The sequence below is a fragment of the Eulemur rufifrons genome, chromosome 10 (genome assembly GCF_041146395.1).
Source record: "Eulemur rufifrons isolate Redbay chromosome 10, OSU_ERuf_1, whole genome shotgun sequence".
Taxonomy (NCBI): Eukaryota; Metazoa; Chordata; class Mammalia; order Primates; family Lemuridae; genus Eulemur; species Eulemur rufifrons.
The window spans coordinates 10,805,155-10,824,823 of record NC_090992.1 but is presented as its reverse complement, the minus strand read 5'-3'; the positions used below and the strand labels follow the sequence as shown (position 1 = coordinate 10,824,823).

Below are 19,669 nucleotides of genomic sequence, written 5' to 3'. Positions count from 1 at the left end.
GAGAAATTCAGTATTTTAGTAGTGTATTTGGCACCATTGAAAGTCCCCTGGAGGTTCGTGATTATGAATTTAAAAAGAGGCCTGTCACCGTGGGTGTGCATTTTCCTCCAGCCTCTGTCAGTTCTTGGGTGAGGCAGGAAGAGGAGAGGCAGATTTATCCGAGGCCAGGGTGGTGCCAGACCAATGTGAGTACGCATAGCCGGGGCAAGCAGGAGAGATCATAAAACCATAAATGCAGTAAATGCAGAAGTCACCGCCTCAGAGACCCTCCATGGTCATCTAGCTAAAATCATGCCCTAGCCCCAGTAACTTTAACCTATTATTCTGCTTATTTTCCTGTCTTGTTGATTGGGAGTGAAATCTGGCTCATCCATCCCACAGGACAGCAGGGGTGGTGTCTCATTCACTGCCGAATCCCGTGTCTGCCACAGTGCTTGGCACAGAGTGGACGCTCAGTACTATGTTGAGTAATGTTTAACCTTTTGTGAGCAAAGGACCTTCCCTACCGAGTTGGATACACTAAACCACCGTTCTTTATTCCCCGAGGCTGGACCCCAAGCCTCAGAGGCAGCTGTCCCGCTCGCTCGGTCGGTCGGGTGAGTAAAGCTGGCCTTTGTCACATCGGAGTGTACGTGTTATTGCTTTTTTTCAGTGCAGGCGACAGCAGTTTAGGGCTCGGTCTGTGCCTCCAGGCGGGGATGACATAAAAGCACAAGCCCCAAAGTCCAAGGCTGCCAGGGTGCGGCGCGGCGGCTCACCGGCAGGGAAACTTCTACGGGAGGCCGCGGTCGGGAGGGGACAGGCGACAGGGGCCGCCCCGCGCTGGGGCCGGTGCTCAGGGCGCGCTCCCGCCTCCCCCGCCCTCCCCTCTGGGTGGCGGACGCGGGTGTGGGCGGGACCTACTGTGAGTTTCTCCGGGCGGACAATAAAGTTTCGCAAGTTTGAAAAAGGGCAGGAAAAAGTGCACGGCCCTGCGACTGCCGGCCGTGGGCGCCCGCGGGCCTCGGCGGAGCCGGCAGCGCAGCGCGGGCGCAGGCGGGGCGGGCGCGCGGGGATGGGGGTCACGGTGGACGTGCGCCAGGTGTACAAGTACCCCTTCGAGCAGGTGGTCGCCAGCTTCCTCCGAAAGGTACCGGGCGCCCTGTGGCCCGTGCGGGGCTCGCCTTCCCCGCGCCGCCTCCCTGCCCCAGCCGTCTGCGCGCCCGCCGCCTGCCGCTGTCGCCTCCCCGTCCGCGCGGACATTCGCACCGACCCTCTCCCTCCAGCCGCGGGGTTTGCTTCGGGGGTGTGTGGGGCCAGGGTGGAGGTGGATTTCCTCCAAGTCTCCCCTTCCAGGGCGAGGGACGGGGCGCCGTGCTTGGCATCACGTCCACACCCCGCCGCAGCTGAAGGGAGAGGCTGTTGGAAAGCGCTTCGGGGAAACCAAGTTCTCCTCTGAGCCCTGCTGGGGTTGAGGACTGGCTGCTCCGTCTTTCTGGTTCCCCACTGACCCCTTAAAAGCCAGTGGAGGCCGTGGCAGCCATCGCCCTGGCTTACTCTGCATTATCACTCTACTGCCCGCCACCTTCTCTCTTATCAAACAGCTGGGCGGGTTACTCACCCTCTCTGCACCTTAATTTTGTCATCTATACTATGCGGAAAATAATAGTACCAGCTCATAGGGTGGTTGTGAGGATTCAAATGAGATAATTCATATAAAGTGCTTATCACAGCTGTCGACCTAAAGGAAAAAAACAGGCAAAATTAATATAAGTAGAGAGTTTATTTGGGCCAAGTTTGAGGACTGCAACCCCGAGCATAGATCCAGGTTGCTGTGAGTACAGCTCTGATTAGCAGCAGTTACAAAGTTACAGTTTTTAAAGGGAAATATGAGGCAGTTGCTAAGTTGTTGACTAAGAATTTACCTTAAAATAACACAAGCTATTGATTGGCCTGTACATTGTTTTCTGTGTCACAAAGTCCAGACACTGGAGATGATGGGCGAGGCAGCAGTTGCCACCAGGCATGAAGGGTGTGTGCGACCAAAGTCTCTCTCGGCTTGATAAATTTTGGTTACCTGAGCATACTTCACAGAGTTCAGACTGCTCTGAGCTATTTTTCTTTTCTCACAGAGACTGATGTTAGTAAGGGCTCTCTAAAAAAATATTACTGATGTTGTTTGTACTACTACAACTAATCTCAGTACAGACATTGAACTCTGGCCTCAAATAATCAGTGGCCCTCTTTCATGCCAAAGGCTGCTCCTAGGACCGTGGCTTGTGATAACAGAAAAATGGAAAATTTCTTTGAAAAATCAAGAGCGCCCAGTCCTGGGAGGTGGGACCCCTGGACTCTGGTCTGGCTCTATGTTTAGTTTTATGGGTGACTTTGGCCATGGGTCCTCTCTCCAGGCCTTAGTTTCTTCTGGATCTATAACACGAAGGTGTGTCTTTTAGGTTCCCTTTCAGCTTTCACATATTTAAGCCAGATTTGCAAAAATTGCAATTTGCCTTGGGCAGCAGCCACTGGACGTTGAACTGCATATGCAACCTGGAAGCCAAGCTAAAGGAGATGCTGGGGAGATGAAGGTCATTTGTTAAATGAAAAGTCCTGGCCTCCATTAGAGGAGGTGACACAGTTGGGGGCCCTGGTCATAGAGGAGTGAGTAGGACACTGGTTAACATGGTATTGCTATGGAGGCCTTTTTTAGAGGGAATGTCAGCTTGTTGATATTGTTCATTGATCTTCAGTATCTAGAATATTGCCTAGTACTTCCTCGGGACTCAAAAATCTGATGAATGAATACATGAATGAAAGAATGAATTATGGATCTGATGTAGACTTAGCCTTAGGCCAGGCTTCTGGGCCCAGAAAAATAGCAGCCAATACCCCATATTTTGTTAGGATTGGCTCCTTTGGAAAGTCTGGATTGTCATCATCAGGAAGCTATCTCTGCCTTCTCACAATTCTCAGGGCACTCTGTATAGGTCTCGCTGACCAGCTGCAGGGTCAGATGGTTACTTCTGTATGTATCTTGTTCCCCCACTGGACTCTAAGCTTTTTTAAGGCAGGACTTATTCCTGCAGAAGCACGTAGCACAATGCCAACCTCTCATCTATAGAGTACTTGGCACATATCAGCTTCTGGTAAATGGTTTTCTTTCGTTCATTCTATTATAGATAATACTTATCTTCTGTGTGCCAGGCTCTGTGCTAGGTGCTGGAAAAACATAGGAGGGCGCCACAGACAGACCCTCTTCTCATGGACCTGATGGTCTCTAGTGGGTGAGACTGACACTAGTAAATGATGAACACATGAACACGTAATTGCAATTGATTTTATGTATGAGGAAAATACACGGTGTTGAGTATAGCAGGGAGGCCTGCTGAAGTCCAACAGGGTGGTCTTAGGAAAGGCTTCCCTGAAGAAGTGGCATTTGTGAAATGATGGCTGACGCATGAATAGGAGTTTCCTAGGCAAGCCAGGTGTGTGTGTGCTTGCCGTACTTTATCATGTTTGCTCCTCCTGGCAGCCTGAGGAAGTAGTTATGATTGACTTCCAGTGCACAGTATAAAGAAACTGAGGATCAGAGAAGTCTAAGCACCGTTCTCAAGCTCTATACAGCTAGCAGGTAGGAGAGCCAGGATGTCAACACATCTGAATCCAAAGCCTATACTCTTAACCACCAGGCTGTGCTGCATTGCACATAATAGGCACTGAGATGATTATTGAGGGATTAAAATTTCAGAGTCAACTTTGTTGTACTCTTTAATCAATCTCAGTTTCCTTTTGTCCACAGTCTTCTCTTAGGGTTTACTTATCTGAGTTGGACCCATTGTGCCTCATATAAAGATATAGCTTTGATGTGTATTAGGGTGAGAGCATAGAGTGTTTAAGTTATCTATTGCTATGTAACAAATCACCCCAAAACTCAGTGGCTTAAACCAATGACAGGCTGTTAATTCTCATGATTCTGTGAGTTGACTAAGGTTATCCGATTGGTTTTTATGTGCCATGTGGTATAGCTGAGGTCACTTATGTAGCTGCAATCAGTTAGAATCTGGTATAATTCTTACAAAATACTTAGCAAAATGCCTGGCAGTTAGTGAGTAAGAACTGAGGAGGACATTTTGAAAGACAAGACTGGGGAAAGGAGAGACAAACATTTGCAGACTGAGGGTCTAGCAATGGGGACATTGTTAACACCATTGGATGACACTACATTTCTTTTCTTTCTATTCATTCACAAAACAAAACTTCAAAGGTTCTCTGGGAGGAGCTATGCGACTGTTTATAAGCTGTCAATAAATCCATTTGCTGTGTCAGTTCTCTCCTTTTGTTATTTAAAGCCATGAACTGGAAGCCAGTGCAACTGGATTCTGATCGTTGTTAGTTGGGTAGCTGTAGGAAACAGTCTTCACTGTCCTATGTTGTGTCCTTGTGCAAATTAGAAAAGGCATCATTTAGGGGGTCTACACCATGAGCTCACAGTACATAAGGCTAGTGGAAAATAAATGGGGCTATTTATGCAAATTAGAAAAGATGCTTCTTCTTGTAGGTGGATGTAGCCCTTGGCTAACTGGCCCACTTGATGGGGAGCCCTTGTGCAGTGAGCATCATGTACAACTGCATAAGGCAGCCCTAATTTCTCATCTGTGAAATGGTAATGCCATATACTCCACCTACCTCCCAGGGTGGTTGTGAGAATATCAAATGTGTAACAGTTTGAAAAGTATAGCTTTTTATAAGCCTAAGGTAGTAAGAATTGTCTTTTTGGCAAAATATGCTCTTATTTTCCTTTTGGTCTGTATGTATTTTTTTTGAAAGAAAAGCATTTGGCAGAAGGGACAATCATATGAGGATCTCTGGGAAGCATTTAATCTGATTTTGCACGATGGTATGTTTGAAGTTGCTTTAGCACTGAGGAAGTTCTATTTTAAATCGAATCTACTGAGCTATGGATTTTGGTATGTTAGGACTTGCCTTCCAAGTTATAATATACTACTATTTTTAAAACCTGAAGAATGTTTGCTCTTCTTACATCTGCCTGTTAGATACCACAGGCAAAATATTAGCCGCACGCTTTCAAAGCTAAGTGGCACCTTGAAAACAAACAATACAATACTCTTTGTTCATGGAAGGTAGTATTTCTCAGTGAACTCTACATGGAGCAGTGCTATGAAACCCAAAATGGTTTATTCATTGGATGTTAAACTGTGCACTTTCCAAGAACTGTAGAGTCAACTATGGAGTATATTTTAGTTTCTTCCTTTGTATGACTTAGCTTTTTAGCTCTTATCACTTCCAGTTGTTTTCTTCCTTTTACTTAAAATTGTCTACAAGGAGAACACAAAGTTGTATAGATGAATGCTGCAGTATGGAAGACTGGTCTTTGGGAACTTGCGTGGGCCTTTTTCATGGGCTTGCCTTTTGTGAGCTGGCTTCAGAGAGAACTTCTTCAATTTCATCTGCTTGAAATTTAAAGTCATTAAAAAGGACCCAGAGAGCCATTGTGTTGACTGGATTTTCTTGTTTCTATTTAAATGAGGCCAGAGAAGTTAAGGTTTTCTTACCATAGAGTTATTCAAGTTGATTTTCTTTTCATGCTATAGGCCAAGAGTCATCGTGAATAGAGTGTAAGCTTTGTGTGTAATGATTTTTGTCGTCGGTTTCTGATGTATCGCAAGTACCCCAGGAGATCCTGGAACGTAGTAGGTACTCAGCAAATCTTTGTTGAATGAATGAATGAACGAAACATGCTCTGCTGGGGAGAAGCCCTATGTAATTTCAGACTAAAGTCAGTGTAGATGTCCTTACTTTGGGTACTGTAATAAAATGGACAGATTAAAATAATTTCTTTGCTTCAACAGACTGACCCTGGGTGTTATTTCTTCTGGCTGGGAGCCTGATGTGCTGAATGAAATGGTTTGAATGTTTACCCTTAAGCTCATACAGGGGATTTATGAATGGCTATTTCCATTTAGAGTAGAAAGTTGATTGGGTAATTAATAATGTTTCCATTTCTGATCCTGTCTTTTCTCCCTTGCAAATCTGATATGTATGTGGAACATCTCTCTCCCTGCAGAGCTCCAGAAGTATTTGGGGGTGAACCTGCATTTCTGAAATAAATGATTTGACAAACTGTAGGCCTAGTTTAACATAATGGTTTTTGTTTTTCACATGCTGTACTAGTCTTTCTTCACTTTTATCTTCCTGTCCTCAGTGCTGCTAGAAGATTAGGCATGACATGAAGGAGAATGGTGCAGACGTGCAGAACATGGGCTCAGACATCAGATGGGGCGGGCAGACGGGGAAGGAGCGCTGCTAGCCCTGTGAGGTTGGACAGGTCAGTTCATTTTTCTATGCCTCACTTTCTTCATCTGCAGAGTAAGAATACTAATAACTATCTTCTGGAGTAGTTGGAGATGTTAAATTGGATAATGCATACAGTTGCATATAATACACCTAGCTTAATGTCAGCACACAATAGGTGCTTTAAAAGTACTTGTTGAATAATAATGATGTTGATGATGATGATGATTTATTGCATTTATTTCACGAGTCTGAAAATAAAAAGCTGAGAGAGGTAGTCTGCAGAAATCTTTATTAAATTGGAGTAATAAAGGTGAGAGTATGCATGAATAAAGGTACACATTTGAATTATGAGTATTTTCTAAATGCCATTTAAATAATTTTAAAGTGTACTTAGACACTTATCTAGTGGAGTTTGTAGCTTAATCAGTGTATAAAAGATAGAAGATTTTTAACTATTCAAGTACTAATAGTTATACATTCATTGTATGTCTACTAACTAATACACATTCATTATAAGTCTGTGCATCGCTTTGCTTCAGGAGATGTGAAGAAAAATAAAACATGGCCTTGTCCTCAAAGAGCTCATTGTCAAGGGGGATGGAGGGGAATATACAGATTTTTGTGATAAAGGCTTTCTCAGAGACATATGGAAGATATATAGAATGGGGCAAGATTCATATTTTAATTACAAATCTATGAAAGCTTTTGAAATACTTATTTGTTGTCTTTTTTTTCTTTTTTTAAGTAAATATTCTCTCTCACACTCTTACTTCTCCGCTGCAGCCCTTTCCCTGGTGCTAGTGTGGAGCGAAGTGTTAGGGAGTCTCTTAAACAACTTCTGAATGGGTTAAGCATGAGCTTGTGAGTTTTTATTAGTCTAGAAAAATCAGAAATATCATCTTCTAATAATTTTTAATCATTTAAACATTTTTGGATTGCAGATAGATGCCAGCAATATACTTGATGCCACACCACAGTAAATTATAAGATAAAAAATTAAGTCTTGACATTTTAACTTTTCAAAAGTTGATTTGTTGTTTAGTAGCAAAGCCAGCTATGTTTATTGATACCTGCACAATGCTATGTTATACTTTACTAAAATTTTTTTTCTTAATTCCTATAACAACTCTTTGAGCTAAGTATTTATGCTCATTTTACAGATGAAGAAACAAACGTAAATTAAAGTGATTTGTCCAAGACTCTCGCAGATGGATTTCAAGTTCAAATCTCTTGGACTCTAAAATTCATTCTGTTTTTCAACATTCTGTGTCTTTATTTTAATTTTGTTTTTTATTTATTCTTCATTTAGAAATAATTTGACTTATAAAACGTTCCCAAAACAAAGAATTCCCACATACTTTTTCCCAGGTTCCCTAAACCACAGTGTAATATTTAAAACCAGGAAATTAACACTGATACAATGCTATTAACTAACCGATAGACCAGACATGGGGAACCTGTGGCCTTCTAGGTCCTTAAGTGCAGGCTTTTGACTGAATCCAAATTTTACAGAACAAATCTTTTTATTTTTATTAATACGTTTATGTTCATCTTTGATATTTTTATTTTATTTTTAAAATGAATGTATTTAAAATATCAAAGAATAAAATAAAGTTTCATTGAAATAATCCCCCCTGATTGACTGGCATAATTAGAACATTAGTAAGCCGTAAGGGCTAAATTGATGGCTGCTGTGCTCATGATTTAGTTCTAACTTCCCCCCACTGACTGGCACCACTACCGCATGAAGCTGGCGGGTGAGAGTTTATGGGGGTTGAGTATGCCCGTCTGTTACCACCTTTTGACAACGGTGCACTGTGTTTCTGTTTGAAGTGAAATTTGTGACTAGTGACACAGCTCAAGAGTATTTTTTAATTCTGTTTGCTTAATGGTGCCTCATGTCAAAGAAGACCAAGAGAACACTGAAGGAAGAAAACAGATTTTTAAATGAGGATTGGGAATTGCAATATCATCTTGTTTCTGCTGAAGATAAGATGATTTGCTTGATTTGCGATGCTGCATTATCAACATTAAAGAAATTCAATGCTCATCAGCATTATAGCATTTGTAAGGACCACAAATACTTTAAATTAGAGGGAGAGGTGTGAAAGGTTATATTGCAGAAATTAAAAGATGAAAAGCAGAATCTAAGACAGTTCTTTCCAGCAGTAATAAGACCTGGAAATAATGCCAGTGAAGCAAATTATAAAGTAGCCTATATACTCAGGAAGTGATGTAGAAATTCTGAAAGAATGCATTGTTGAAGTTGTAGGATGCTTAGACCCCAGTAATGTTTCAAAGTATAATACAAACAACTGCCTCTTTCAAGGAGAACTGATCGGCAGCATGAATTAGCCTTCAACTTAACAGAACAATTTCATGCAATACTGTAAAAGAAAAATAACGTATTGATACGTATTATTCAGTACTATTCAATCCCTTTGGATGAATCAACAGATACTACTAACTCCGTGCTGGCTTTATGCTTCATTTGGGCCATAACAGAAGATTTCCTTGCTGCGAAGAGTTATTTGTGTTGGGCGCTCCTGTGAACAGAACACGGGGAATAGATATCTTCAACAACTTTCAAGATAAATGTTGTGAAGTGGGACTGAATTTGGTAAATTTAGTGAGTATATGTACAGATAGAGCACCTTTCATGACAGGAAAACATGAAGGGTTTATTGTACAGATAAAAAAAGTATTAAAAGATCCAGATGCTCTCATTTCTTTTCATTGTATCTTGCATCAGCAAAATGTCTGTGCTAAAGCTTCTATTTTAAGTGACACTTTGTAACAAGTTACAAGTATTATTAACTATATTTGTGCAAATGCAACACAGTATCCTCATTTTCTTAACATGCTAAGGTTGAATGATGAGGTATTTAGTGTGGATTTGCCCTATCATTCCAGAGTGCGTTGGCTATTGCAGGGATAGGTATTGGCCAAAATTTTATTTCTGTGAGAACAGACAGTTAAATTTTATGAAGAACAGAATCAGCAATGTGAATTACTGAAAGAAGATTTTTATAGGAATGCAGCATTTCTGCGTGATATCATATCAAATCAAAACGACTTGACTATTTCTTTGCAAGGTAAAACTAAGTCTACATATGGTATGTGCCAAAAAATCCAAGCATTTTGAAAAAAGCTATCTTTTTTATCAACTTATCTTCTGACTTACATATGTTTTGTCCTTGATCACTGAGATTTTGATTAGTTGATAGCTCATTTCACCTTGATATAAAATCAACTTTGCTTATGTTCTGAGACAGACAATTGCCTGGAGCTCATAAGAGGGATTTAGCATAGTCCACAATGATTTCTTTGTACAGCTAAACACCCGATCTCTTTTCAGCAGCTCCATCTCTTTTTTTTTTTTTTTTTTTTGAGACAGGGTCTTACTCTGTTGTCCAGGCTAGAGTGCCGTGGTGTCAGCCTAGTTCACAGCAACCTCAAACTGCTGGAATCAAGCAATCCTTCTGCCTCAGCCTCCCCAGTAGCTGGGACTACAAGCATGCGCCACCATGCCCGGCTAATTTTTTCTATATATTTTTAGTTGTCCAGATCATTTCTTTCTATTTTTTTAGTAGAGACGGGGTCTTGCTCTTGCTCAGGCTGGCAGCAGCCCCATCTCTGCATGTACATGTTTGCAAGCAGCTTGGGTAGCAGATTCCTTTAATGCTTATAAAACAGATATGTTAATGTATCAGACATTTTAGGTCTTCTTTGCCTTCTTGATAGGACTCATCAGATAGATCTGTCAGCTTACCTGCCTCCTTGAGCTCTCTCGGGTAACCCCTGTTGAAAGTTGGTAGACAGTGACTCCTTTGAATGTCATTGACTTTTGGGGGGATGGAGGAATTAATGTGTTATAAAAGACAGGCATCGACTTTTGAGCTTTTTGGAAAGTTGATATTTTAATAACTCCTTACTCTTAAGAGCAGGCTTTCTGAAAGCTTATGGATTTTTTCCCCCCAGCATAAAAGAAAGGTAAATGCCGTATCTTCATGAAGCTCCTCCCATAAATATTGAATATTATTTCTGTAATTAGATGGACTCCTTCTTGGCTTCTCACTTTTATTGTTACATTTGTTTTATGTACATTTTCTTTTTTCCACCCATATTGCGCAGTTTCTGGCCTCTTACCTTTTGACATGTTAAAAAATACATGAAATAAGGGAATATGACGGCCTTAAGAGAATCTACATTTTACCCTTGGTAGACTGTTACATACAGGTAATATATACAGTGGTGTTTGCAGCAGATTCATGTCTTGGGGAAAGGGAAGGCAGTTAGTTTACACAGTCTGTGAAGAAAGTGAAAACCATAGGGAAGTTCAAAATGAAATCAGATGTACCTTGAAAAATCCCTTAAATCACTCATAAGATATAGCATATATGTCGTATAAATGCATTCCCATGGGATCGTTCTTATGCACACTGCAGTTTGTGATCCGCTGAGCCAGACACAAGGAAGACAAGGGCTTTTGGCAGATATCTGCATCCTCAGACCACGTTGCTTCCTTGAGAATCTCTAGTGTGAAACGGGGATTGGAGAATTCCAGTGTGACCCAGCTTGTCTGCAGTCCTTATGCCATTTTGTTTTTAACAAAAATACTCTGCATCTGTATAATACTCTGTATCTGTATAATAATTTTTGATAGGTTTCCTTGCTTTGGGGAGGACTGAATGAGCTCGTGTGTGTGGCAGTCTCTTCTAATACAGTGCCCTGGGCAGACACAGCAGATCCGCAGTACGTCTTTGATGAGTTTGGTTCTGAGCTAGCTTGATCAATCTCACAGTCACACTGTGTTTGAAAGGGTGTCCAGAAAAACCTGGCCACCTGCTTCCTGTCTTCCCAGGTTGGTGTTTGTGTTGTTGGCCTTCTCTGAGCAGCTTTCCCTCTTTCAATCCTTTTTTCAGTAAATTTTCGTGAATTAAAACATGAATATTCAAATTACCACAAGATGGCGTCATATCATTTCAAGTAATGCCAGGTAGGGGGAGCCTCAGTTCAATAAATCGTTAATTTTGAGAACGTTAAGATGTGTGACTTTCACTTCATGGTGTTTAGCGATTACAAATAAACCCCTAATTTCTTTTACCATTCTTGTATGGAAACTTGAGGCTCATGTCCGTTGAACTCCAAAATTATGTAAGTGTGAAGTGTTTGAGTTTATCATCTTTAGGAATTTCACTGACAACTTAATGGAGTGATCAGAACTTGAAAACTTTTATTACTATGCCTCTCTGGGGATGACACTTCCAACCTCTTTTATAATTTAGTTTAGTAATCTTTCTACAACTTACAGTGTATTTCTAATAATCAGCCAGGATGTATTTATGGATTTACAATGAACAAACTAGAACAGCAGTAAGGGAAATAATCCCATTTTACGTTAGTGTGCAGGCTGTAATTTACACACATACACACAGAATTCGTGGGACCTGTGTGAGTCTCAGGTATCTCCCTTGCTTCGAGGGTGGTATCAGTAAAAGCCTCCTTTGCTGTGGAGCAGAATATCTAAACCTGACGCTCTTCACTGGACATATATCTTTGAAGGGCCAGACTTCAAGAAAGCAGTGAACATTTCTTTCTGCTGAATGAATGAATGAATGAATGAATAAAATACATTTTAGAAAGCTATGTTTTTCATTATTTTTCAAGATTGCAGTTGCCAGAATGGAGGTGTGGGTGGCAGGGTTTGCCGACATGGAGCAGGGTGGGGTGCGGAGGGTGCTGGAGATTGAGCCCATTGCTGTCTTCACAGATTGGTTCCTGAATGGAGGAAGTTGTGTTTTCCAAATGGATCCCTGAGGTCGTTGAAGTTTATATTCCAAATCATTCATTCATTCAGCAAATGTTTACTGGGTGCCTACTATGCGCCAGATACTGCTGGTTGGTGGAGACACAGGAGTAGCTAAAATAGATAATATTCCTGCCCTTGTAGAGCCTAGGTGCTAATCTGGTGTATTTTTGGGTCACCGATATCTTTAGGAATGTGTGAAAATGATGGACGCTTTTCCCTGAAAATCAAGCAATCTCTGCACGCGTGCGCGCACACGCACACACACATACACACACACACACAGGTGCGTGCAGCTGCTGTGGGGTGGGGGCGATCCACACTTACAGACTTTTGTATTCCATCTCCCAGAGTTCACAAGACTTAAAGCTCAAGTTCTCCAAGGGAAGGACCTTCTCCTGCCCCTCAGTCTGTCTGCTGCTTTTGCCTTCTGCTCAGAACCGTGCGATGTCCTGGATAAGACTTCCCTGTGATTTTCTTTTTGGATTTAATCACATGATAAAGCAGTAAACCTTGGGGAAAAGAGCCCAGGGGAGCTTAGCAGGCTCGGGACACCAGCCACCTTGCCCCATGGCTTTGAGGAAGTCACTTCTGCTCCCTAAGTCTGTCTTTTCACATCTGCGTATTGGAAACCTTTGGGTTAGATTAATTTTCAGGTGATTTGGTGGTAGGTTACGTGGGACAGGCTTTGGAGGCAGACAGAAAACATCTGGGGATAAATTACATTACTCCTAGATACATCACTCATTAGCTAGGCAAATTACTTAATTTATCTGAGCCTTATTTTTCATATATGAGATGAAAAAAATAATGCACACCTCATGGAATAGTTCTGAAAATTAGCTGAGCTAATGTATGTAAATTGCCTAGGACAAAAGTGGTAGCTATTATCAACCATGTCACATCTATATTGTCTTTCAGGGTAATTAAATCAACAAATGAAATATTTATTGAGCACCTCCTATGTGCCTGTCATAGTATACTTCTACGATTATTCTCCTGTGATGCTAACCCAGCCACCAGGCAATGGTATAGGATGATAGTGAAGAAATTCACTTTGTATTGAACAGGTCTAGCTTAATTTCCTGGCTCTACCAGGAGCCAGCTGGGTGACCCTAAGCAATCCAATCTTCATTCATTTTTCATTTCTGAAAAATGTGGATAATGACATCATGCAGCCCAGGTATAATAAAGAGGCTAGGCTGTTGGATTTAGACAAGATTGTGCAAGTAAAGCTATTTAGCACAATGCCTGGCACAAAGAGCGCTCTTGATTTATGTTAGATTGCTTCAATATTAATAGTATTATTATTTATCAATTAGCTTAACCTTACCCCCCCTCGCCACCCAGGGCTAGGTTGTATCTAAAGAAGATTTCCCCCAGATTTTATTCCAGTTGAGATGATGATGGCATCTCACTTATCTAGACTCAAATAGTATAATTAAGACCCTTCATTGAAAACTGGCCTTTATTTAGAGGTTGCTTGGAAAACATTTACTGGCCCTGCAAATGGCTGAGGTTACTACTAAATAATTCGCTTTGAATGGTAATTCTTCTTTATATGTTTTTATTTAGTACCCCAACCCCATGGATAAAAATGTCATCTCTGTAAAAATTGTGGAGGAAAAAAGAGGTAAGTTCTCTGATTGTACCCCCATTTCAATGATTATAAGTGATACTGATTTTTGTAAAGAGGTTTATTTATGGGCACGTGTGTGTGTGTGGCCTATTAGGTTATTAAGAAGCACCAGCTGGCCGGGCGCGGTGGCTCACGCCTGTAATCCTAGCACTCTGGGAGGCCGAGGTGGGTGGATGGTTTGAGCTCAGGAGTTCGAGACCAGCCTGAGCAAGAGCGAGACCCCCATCTCTACTAAAAATAGAAAGAAATTATATGGACAGCTAAAAATATATATATAGAAAAAATTAGCCGGGCATGGTGGTGCATGCCTGTAGTCCCAACTACTCGGGAGGCTGAGACAGGAGGATCCCTTGAGCTCAGGAGTTTGAGGTTGCTGTGAGCTAGGCAGATGCCACGGCACTCACCCTAGCCTGGGCAACAAAGTGAGACTCTGTCTCAAAAAAAAAAAAAAGAAGCACCAGCATTTATAGTAGTAAAACCCTGTCTCATGTGCTCTTGTCACTTTCTAAATTAATAATTGATGACAACACTGAGCTACATATAATTGTAACAGCCAATATTTTTGAGCACTTTTGTGTGCCAGTTTTATTAACTCATTTAATGTTCAGAACAATGTATGAAGTAAGTATTAGGTTACTCCTACTTAATGAATGAAGAAACTGAGGTACAGAGAGGTTAAGTAACTTGCCCAAGGTCACTTGGCTGTATTCCTATAATATATTCATGTATCATTTTGGAGATGGCAAAATAGACGTGAATTAATAGCACGTATGTAGGATATGACCACAACACAATTAGATTACGGGATCGTAACCGTCCTTAGCAATGTGATTTTGCATTGACAAGAGCAGGGGTTGACAAACTATGGCTCTTGCTACCTGTTTTAGTAAATAAATTTTACTTCCTAGCCACACCCATTTGTGTACCTGTTACCTATGGCTGCTTCCTCACTGCAATAGCAGAGTTGAATAATTGGGAAAGAGACTCGATGATCCACAAAACCTAAATTATTTACCATCTAATCCTTTACTGACCTCTGAGCTAGAGCGTAGGAGTTGCTACTGTTCTCTGTCATCCCCATCTCCAGCAGAAGCATTGTCTATGTTTGAACTTGAGAACTGGGCAATGCAGGAAACTATGACAATGTCCAGAATCAATGTACAAACCTTTGGGGACACCCAGGCCCAGGCCCGACGTTCTCTTCAGCCTTCTTAGAAGTCATGAGGTGCTACTGTCTATCACGTGACTCTGAAGCCCTCTTTGTGCTTGGTAAACGTAAGACTGTCTTTTGCTTGTGTACTCTTTTCTGTACTTCTGTAACTATTAGTATATAAATATATTTTTAAAAAACATTTTCTCACTCAGTGTGGGAGGAACTTGTTATTTGGGATCAGACAAATCTGATTTCAAGTCTTGATTTTGTTACTACCTTCATGATCTAACTTTTTGGAGACTCAATTTCTTCATCTGTCAAATGGGAAAATAATCTTAGTTTTAGGTTGTTGTGAAGATCAAATGAGAGAACACTGTGCATATTCTTAACAGGAACGTCTACAATTTCTATCCTTGTCAGGGGCATCTTTGCCTCTGGGAGTAGTTAACCCATTTTAGGTATGTGTGGCAAACATTGGATGAGAAGGTCACAGGGAGTATCCACGGGCAGAGGGTCTTGTGCCCTAGCAACAGCTTCTGGGAAGTCGGGGTGTTTGCACCAGGGATTGGGACTACTATAGCCAGAGCTTCCAGGAACCCTGCAGTGGCGTGGCTGAGTCACAGTAATTCACAGAGCAAATGTTTGTCCTTCACAAAGTTTATCCTTTTCTCTGCCTGTTGCCCTTTTTCTTAACTCATATTTTTTTTTTTTAACTTTTTTTTCTTTTTTTGAGACAGAGTCTCGCTCTTTTGCCCTGGCTAGAGTGCCGTGGCATCAGCCTAGCTCACAGCAACCTCTGGCTCCTGGGCTTAAGCAATCCTTCTGCCTCAGCCTCCCAAGTAAGTAGCTGGGACTACAGGCATGCGCCACCATGCCTGGCTAATTTTTTTTATATATATTTTAGTTGTCCAGATAATTTCTTTCTGTTTTTTAGTAGAGATGGGGTCTTGCTCTTGCTCAGGCTGGTCTCGAACTCCTGACCTCGAGCGATCCTCCCGCCTCGGTCTCCCAGAGTGCTAGGATTACATGTGTTAGCCACCGCGCCCAGCCTCTTACCTCATAGTTATTATGTTTTTTATGTCCCTGGTTCAGTTCTGGAAACTTTGCTCCAAAACAGAATGGTTCCAGGTACAGGACGTGAACTTCCTTATGTGAGAAGAATATGGCTTATATCATTAATTGTAGGCTTAAATTTTATAGCCAGAAATCTGTGCTTAAAAGTTTGGTACTGAAGGTGGCAGAATCAGATTCTCCCTCTTTTTTTGTTAAAACTCTCTGCTTTTGGAGTTGAGCAGGAAGCACTTTGGCCATTGTCGTTAGAGCATTGACGTTGATAGTCCAGAGCCATGAACAATTTGTTATTCTTCTATCCTTGGTTTTAGAATGTGTGTTGTGAGTTGCTGTTTTATTCTTAGTCTTTGATCACCAGTAAGGAATATCTGTGATTTGGCCTAGGAAGTGGTCCGAGAAACTGAGTTTTGAGTTAAACATTATCTCTAGGAATTCTACATAAAGTTGAGATCGACTTTAAAAGTTTTATCGACATTAAGAAAAGAATACATTTCCTTAATTTTTTTTGAGTGTAAAATTTTTCTTTTTTAGATGAATCAACAGGGGTTATCTATAGAAAGAGGATTGCAGTCTGTCAGAATGTGGTTCCAGAAATTTTAAGGAAGGTAAGTTTGTTTTAAAATTTAATTAGAGTAAGTGAACATGGAGTCATTTTTAATAGTTATGGAAAGAGACAGCATTTTCTGATGTAGAAGAGCGATGGAACTTTCCTACTTCTCTTACCTCCTACCCCTTCATAGGGAGAGAACTCTTTCATATCTAACCTCGGTTTTGGCAGATGCCGCTGGAGATACTTTTCCTCTGTCTCTTGTGAAAGGCTCTTAATGGACATAGAGATGTCCTACAATTTTTTAAAAGATACTTTCGGCATTTTGCATAAAGTGACTATCTTTTCTAATCTGTTCATGGTTAGAAATGACTCTTAGGTAAGAATGATCAGAAGTGGGCAGATTGTAAATATTTAGTAAGGAAGATAAAAGCGTCAGTTTCTAATTCACTATCAAAGATAACAGTTATTTCTGGGAGTACAATGTTCTCAGTACTCCTTGTAAGTCTTTTTGTGTGTGTTTTTGTAAAGTAATATCATTGATGATGAAATCTTCATGATAGCAAATTGTTTTCTCTCTTTGATACCCTTAAGCACACTGGTGATTCTTTGTTGGAAAAAGGTGAGTGGAAATTTTTCATCGCATTGCTAGAACCATAAAGGGATTTGCAATGTGAGCCCTTTCAGAATTATTAGGTAGTAAGGGGAAGGCATCTTGATATGCACTTTTAAAAATGTCACATATGGTGGTTTCAACCTGGAAGAGATCCTGTGTGTGACGGGGAACCCTGCTTAGCTCGTGCCAATTAGCTTGCAAATTAAATTGCTATGCTGCATGTAGAACAAATGGCAGCTTCCATCACTTCCTTATCATAGATTAAAAGACATTCTTTTGTGTAATAAAGCTGATAGGACAATGAAATTGAACTTTCTGTTATTTTCCAGATGGTAAAACATGTTGCACTGTAGCAGCAAAGTCTCACTGTGTTTTTCCGCAGAGTGTGTACCCTGCCTTTGCCCTATATACACACTTTGAATCTATTATTTAAAAAGGCATTCAACTTTGTCTTGTATCTCAATTCTTAAATGATTTAAGGATACCTGTGACTTGTACAATCCTGCCTTTGTAGTTTTCTGTGTCTTCTCCATGTAGGAAACCATACATTTCTAGGTATTAGACAGAGTTTAAAATGAAGAATATATTTTACCTGATGTTGTCCTGCATATGAGCCTGTAAGTGGGCTCAATTAAAATCCATCAATTTAAGAAAGCCATAACCAGCCATAGAGGAGACACGAAGGAGGCTGATAATTTGCTTAGTGTTTAGCAGTTAGGGAAATCAGGCCAGGGACTGTACAACCTGCATAAATCCTGGGCCATTTGCGTGTCCTCACCAGCACTTAGTAAGGTCATAGTGTGTTTGATTATTAAAAACTTACAGCTATTGGTGAACCGTCATCTGTATATCAGGATCACTTGTCCTCTTAATTATCCAAGACTGAAAATGACTCTGGACACTCTTATGTAGCCTGTTCTTCCTAAACTGAGAAAGCCATCTTCCCTCTGTTGGACAGGTGAGCATTTTAAAAGTACCTAATATCCAGTTAGAAGAGGAATCATGGCTCAATCCTCAGGAAAGAAACATGGCAATACGGAGTCACTGCCTCACGTGGACACAGTATGCGTCCATGAAGGAAGAATCTGTCTTCCAGGAAAGTGTGGAAAATCCAAATTGGTAAGATCGTCTCTGCGTGTGTGTGCATGTGTGTATGTGTGTGTTGGGTGCAGGGATGGACACATGAGCACATGTATTAAAAAACTATGATTCTATACTTAAGATCTCTGTTTACAACTTACATTCAACATTATTATTTTTTTAATCACACAAGTAATTAATGAATATATTTTTCTTTGGGGGAAAAATGACAAAGCTCAGCTCCTCTCTGACCACTCTCCAATTCTAGTGTCTTTTCACCCTCTCCAGAGGCATTGAATGTTATCACTTTGCTGAATATTCTTCCAGACCTTTACCAGACACCTTTAGATACTTACAAATGTACTTATAGACCTGTACAGTATGGTTTCGTATATCTTCTTTACATACTTGATTTCGTGCTGTGTAAGTTATTGTGCACTTCTCTTTTTTTACTTAATGGAATGTTTCTTAGCTTTGTCCATTTGACATATATAAATCTAGCTTATTCTTTGAACTATTGCATATAATTCAATCCTATGGCTATACTACATTTTATTTAGCTACTTCCTTTTTGGTAGACATTCAGATGGTATTTAGTTTGTCTTTATTACAGGATATATTACAATATTTGTGATGCATATGTTTCTTGTACATGACCGCTTATGCTGTATGTGTTTCTCTAAAGTAGAATTTTCAAGTGTCAGGTTTATTGAGATATAATTTACATACAGTAAAATTTACTATTCTTAGTGTACAGTTCTATGAGTTTTGACAAACATAATACAGTTGTGTCACCTCTGTGACAATGAAGCTATAGAACATTTTATGTAGATTTATAAAGTTATATTACAAGACACTTCAATGGGAAAAGAATGTTTGTTTCAAGAGATGGTGCTGGGACAACTGGTTATCCACATATAAAAAGTGTAGCTGGACTCAAAATACAAAATTAACTCAAAGGGACGGGGTGGGGGACCTGTGGCCTTAAGGAAACATGTGGCCTTCCTGGTCCTTAACTGCAGCCTTTTGACTGAATCCAAATTTTACATAACAAATCCTTTTATTAAAAGGGTTGCAACAGAGAAAGATGAAGCTTTTCTTGCCTCCTTTGGTGCTTAAAAAAGAACAAATGGACAAAATATTTGAATAGATTTTTCTCCAAAGAAGATACACAAGTTGCCAAGAAGTATATGAAAAGCTGTTAAACACCATTAGTCGGGCCGGGCGCGGTGGCTCACGCCTGTAATCCTAGCACTCTGGGAGGCCGAGGCGGGTGGATCGCTCAAGGTCAGGAGTTCGAGACCAGCCTAAGCAAGAGCGAGACCCCGTCTCTACTAAAAATAGAAAAAAATTATATGGACAACTAAAAATATATATAGAAAAATTAGCCGGGCATAGTGGCGCATGCCTGTAGTCCCAGCTACTCGGGAGGCTGAGGCAGGAGGATCGCTTGAGCCCAG

At 40.8% G+C, this 19,669-nt stretch overlaps 1 protein-coding gene across 4 annotated transcripts in view; it reads left to right on the top strand.

Annotated features, from left to right (window-relative positions):
- The first annotated feature begins 515 nt into the window (after nucleotides 1-515).
- PRELID2 (PRELI domain containing 2) overlaps nucleotides 516-19,669 on the top strand; it is a 69,137-nt gene continuing 49,983 nt past the window's right edge. The window contains exons 1-6 of one of the 4 annotated variants that reach the window (XM_069484159.1): nucleotides 1,067-1,129; nucleotides 6,203-6,325; nucleotides 13,679-13,736; nucleotides 15,633-15,734; nucleotides 16,498-16,571; nucleotides 18,088-18,248. In XM_069484159.1, coding sequence (XP_069340260.1) covers nucleotides 13,691-13,736; nucleotides 15,633-15,734; nucleotides 16,498-16,571; nucleotides 18,088-18,248 — 383 coding nt within the window. In that variant the 5' untranslated portion in view covers nucleotides 1,067-1,129; nucleotides 6,203-6,325; nucleotides 13,679-13,690. Of the gene's footprint in view, nucleotides 597-975; nucleotides 1,130-6,202; nucleotides 6,326-13,678; nucleotides 13,737-15,632; nucleotides 15,735-16,497; nucleotides 16,572-18,087; nucleotides 18,249-19,669 lie in introns of those variants that run through there. The other 3 variants (XM_069484160.1, XM_069484158.1, XM_069484161.1) reach the window with 3 other exon arrangements.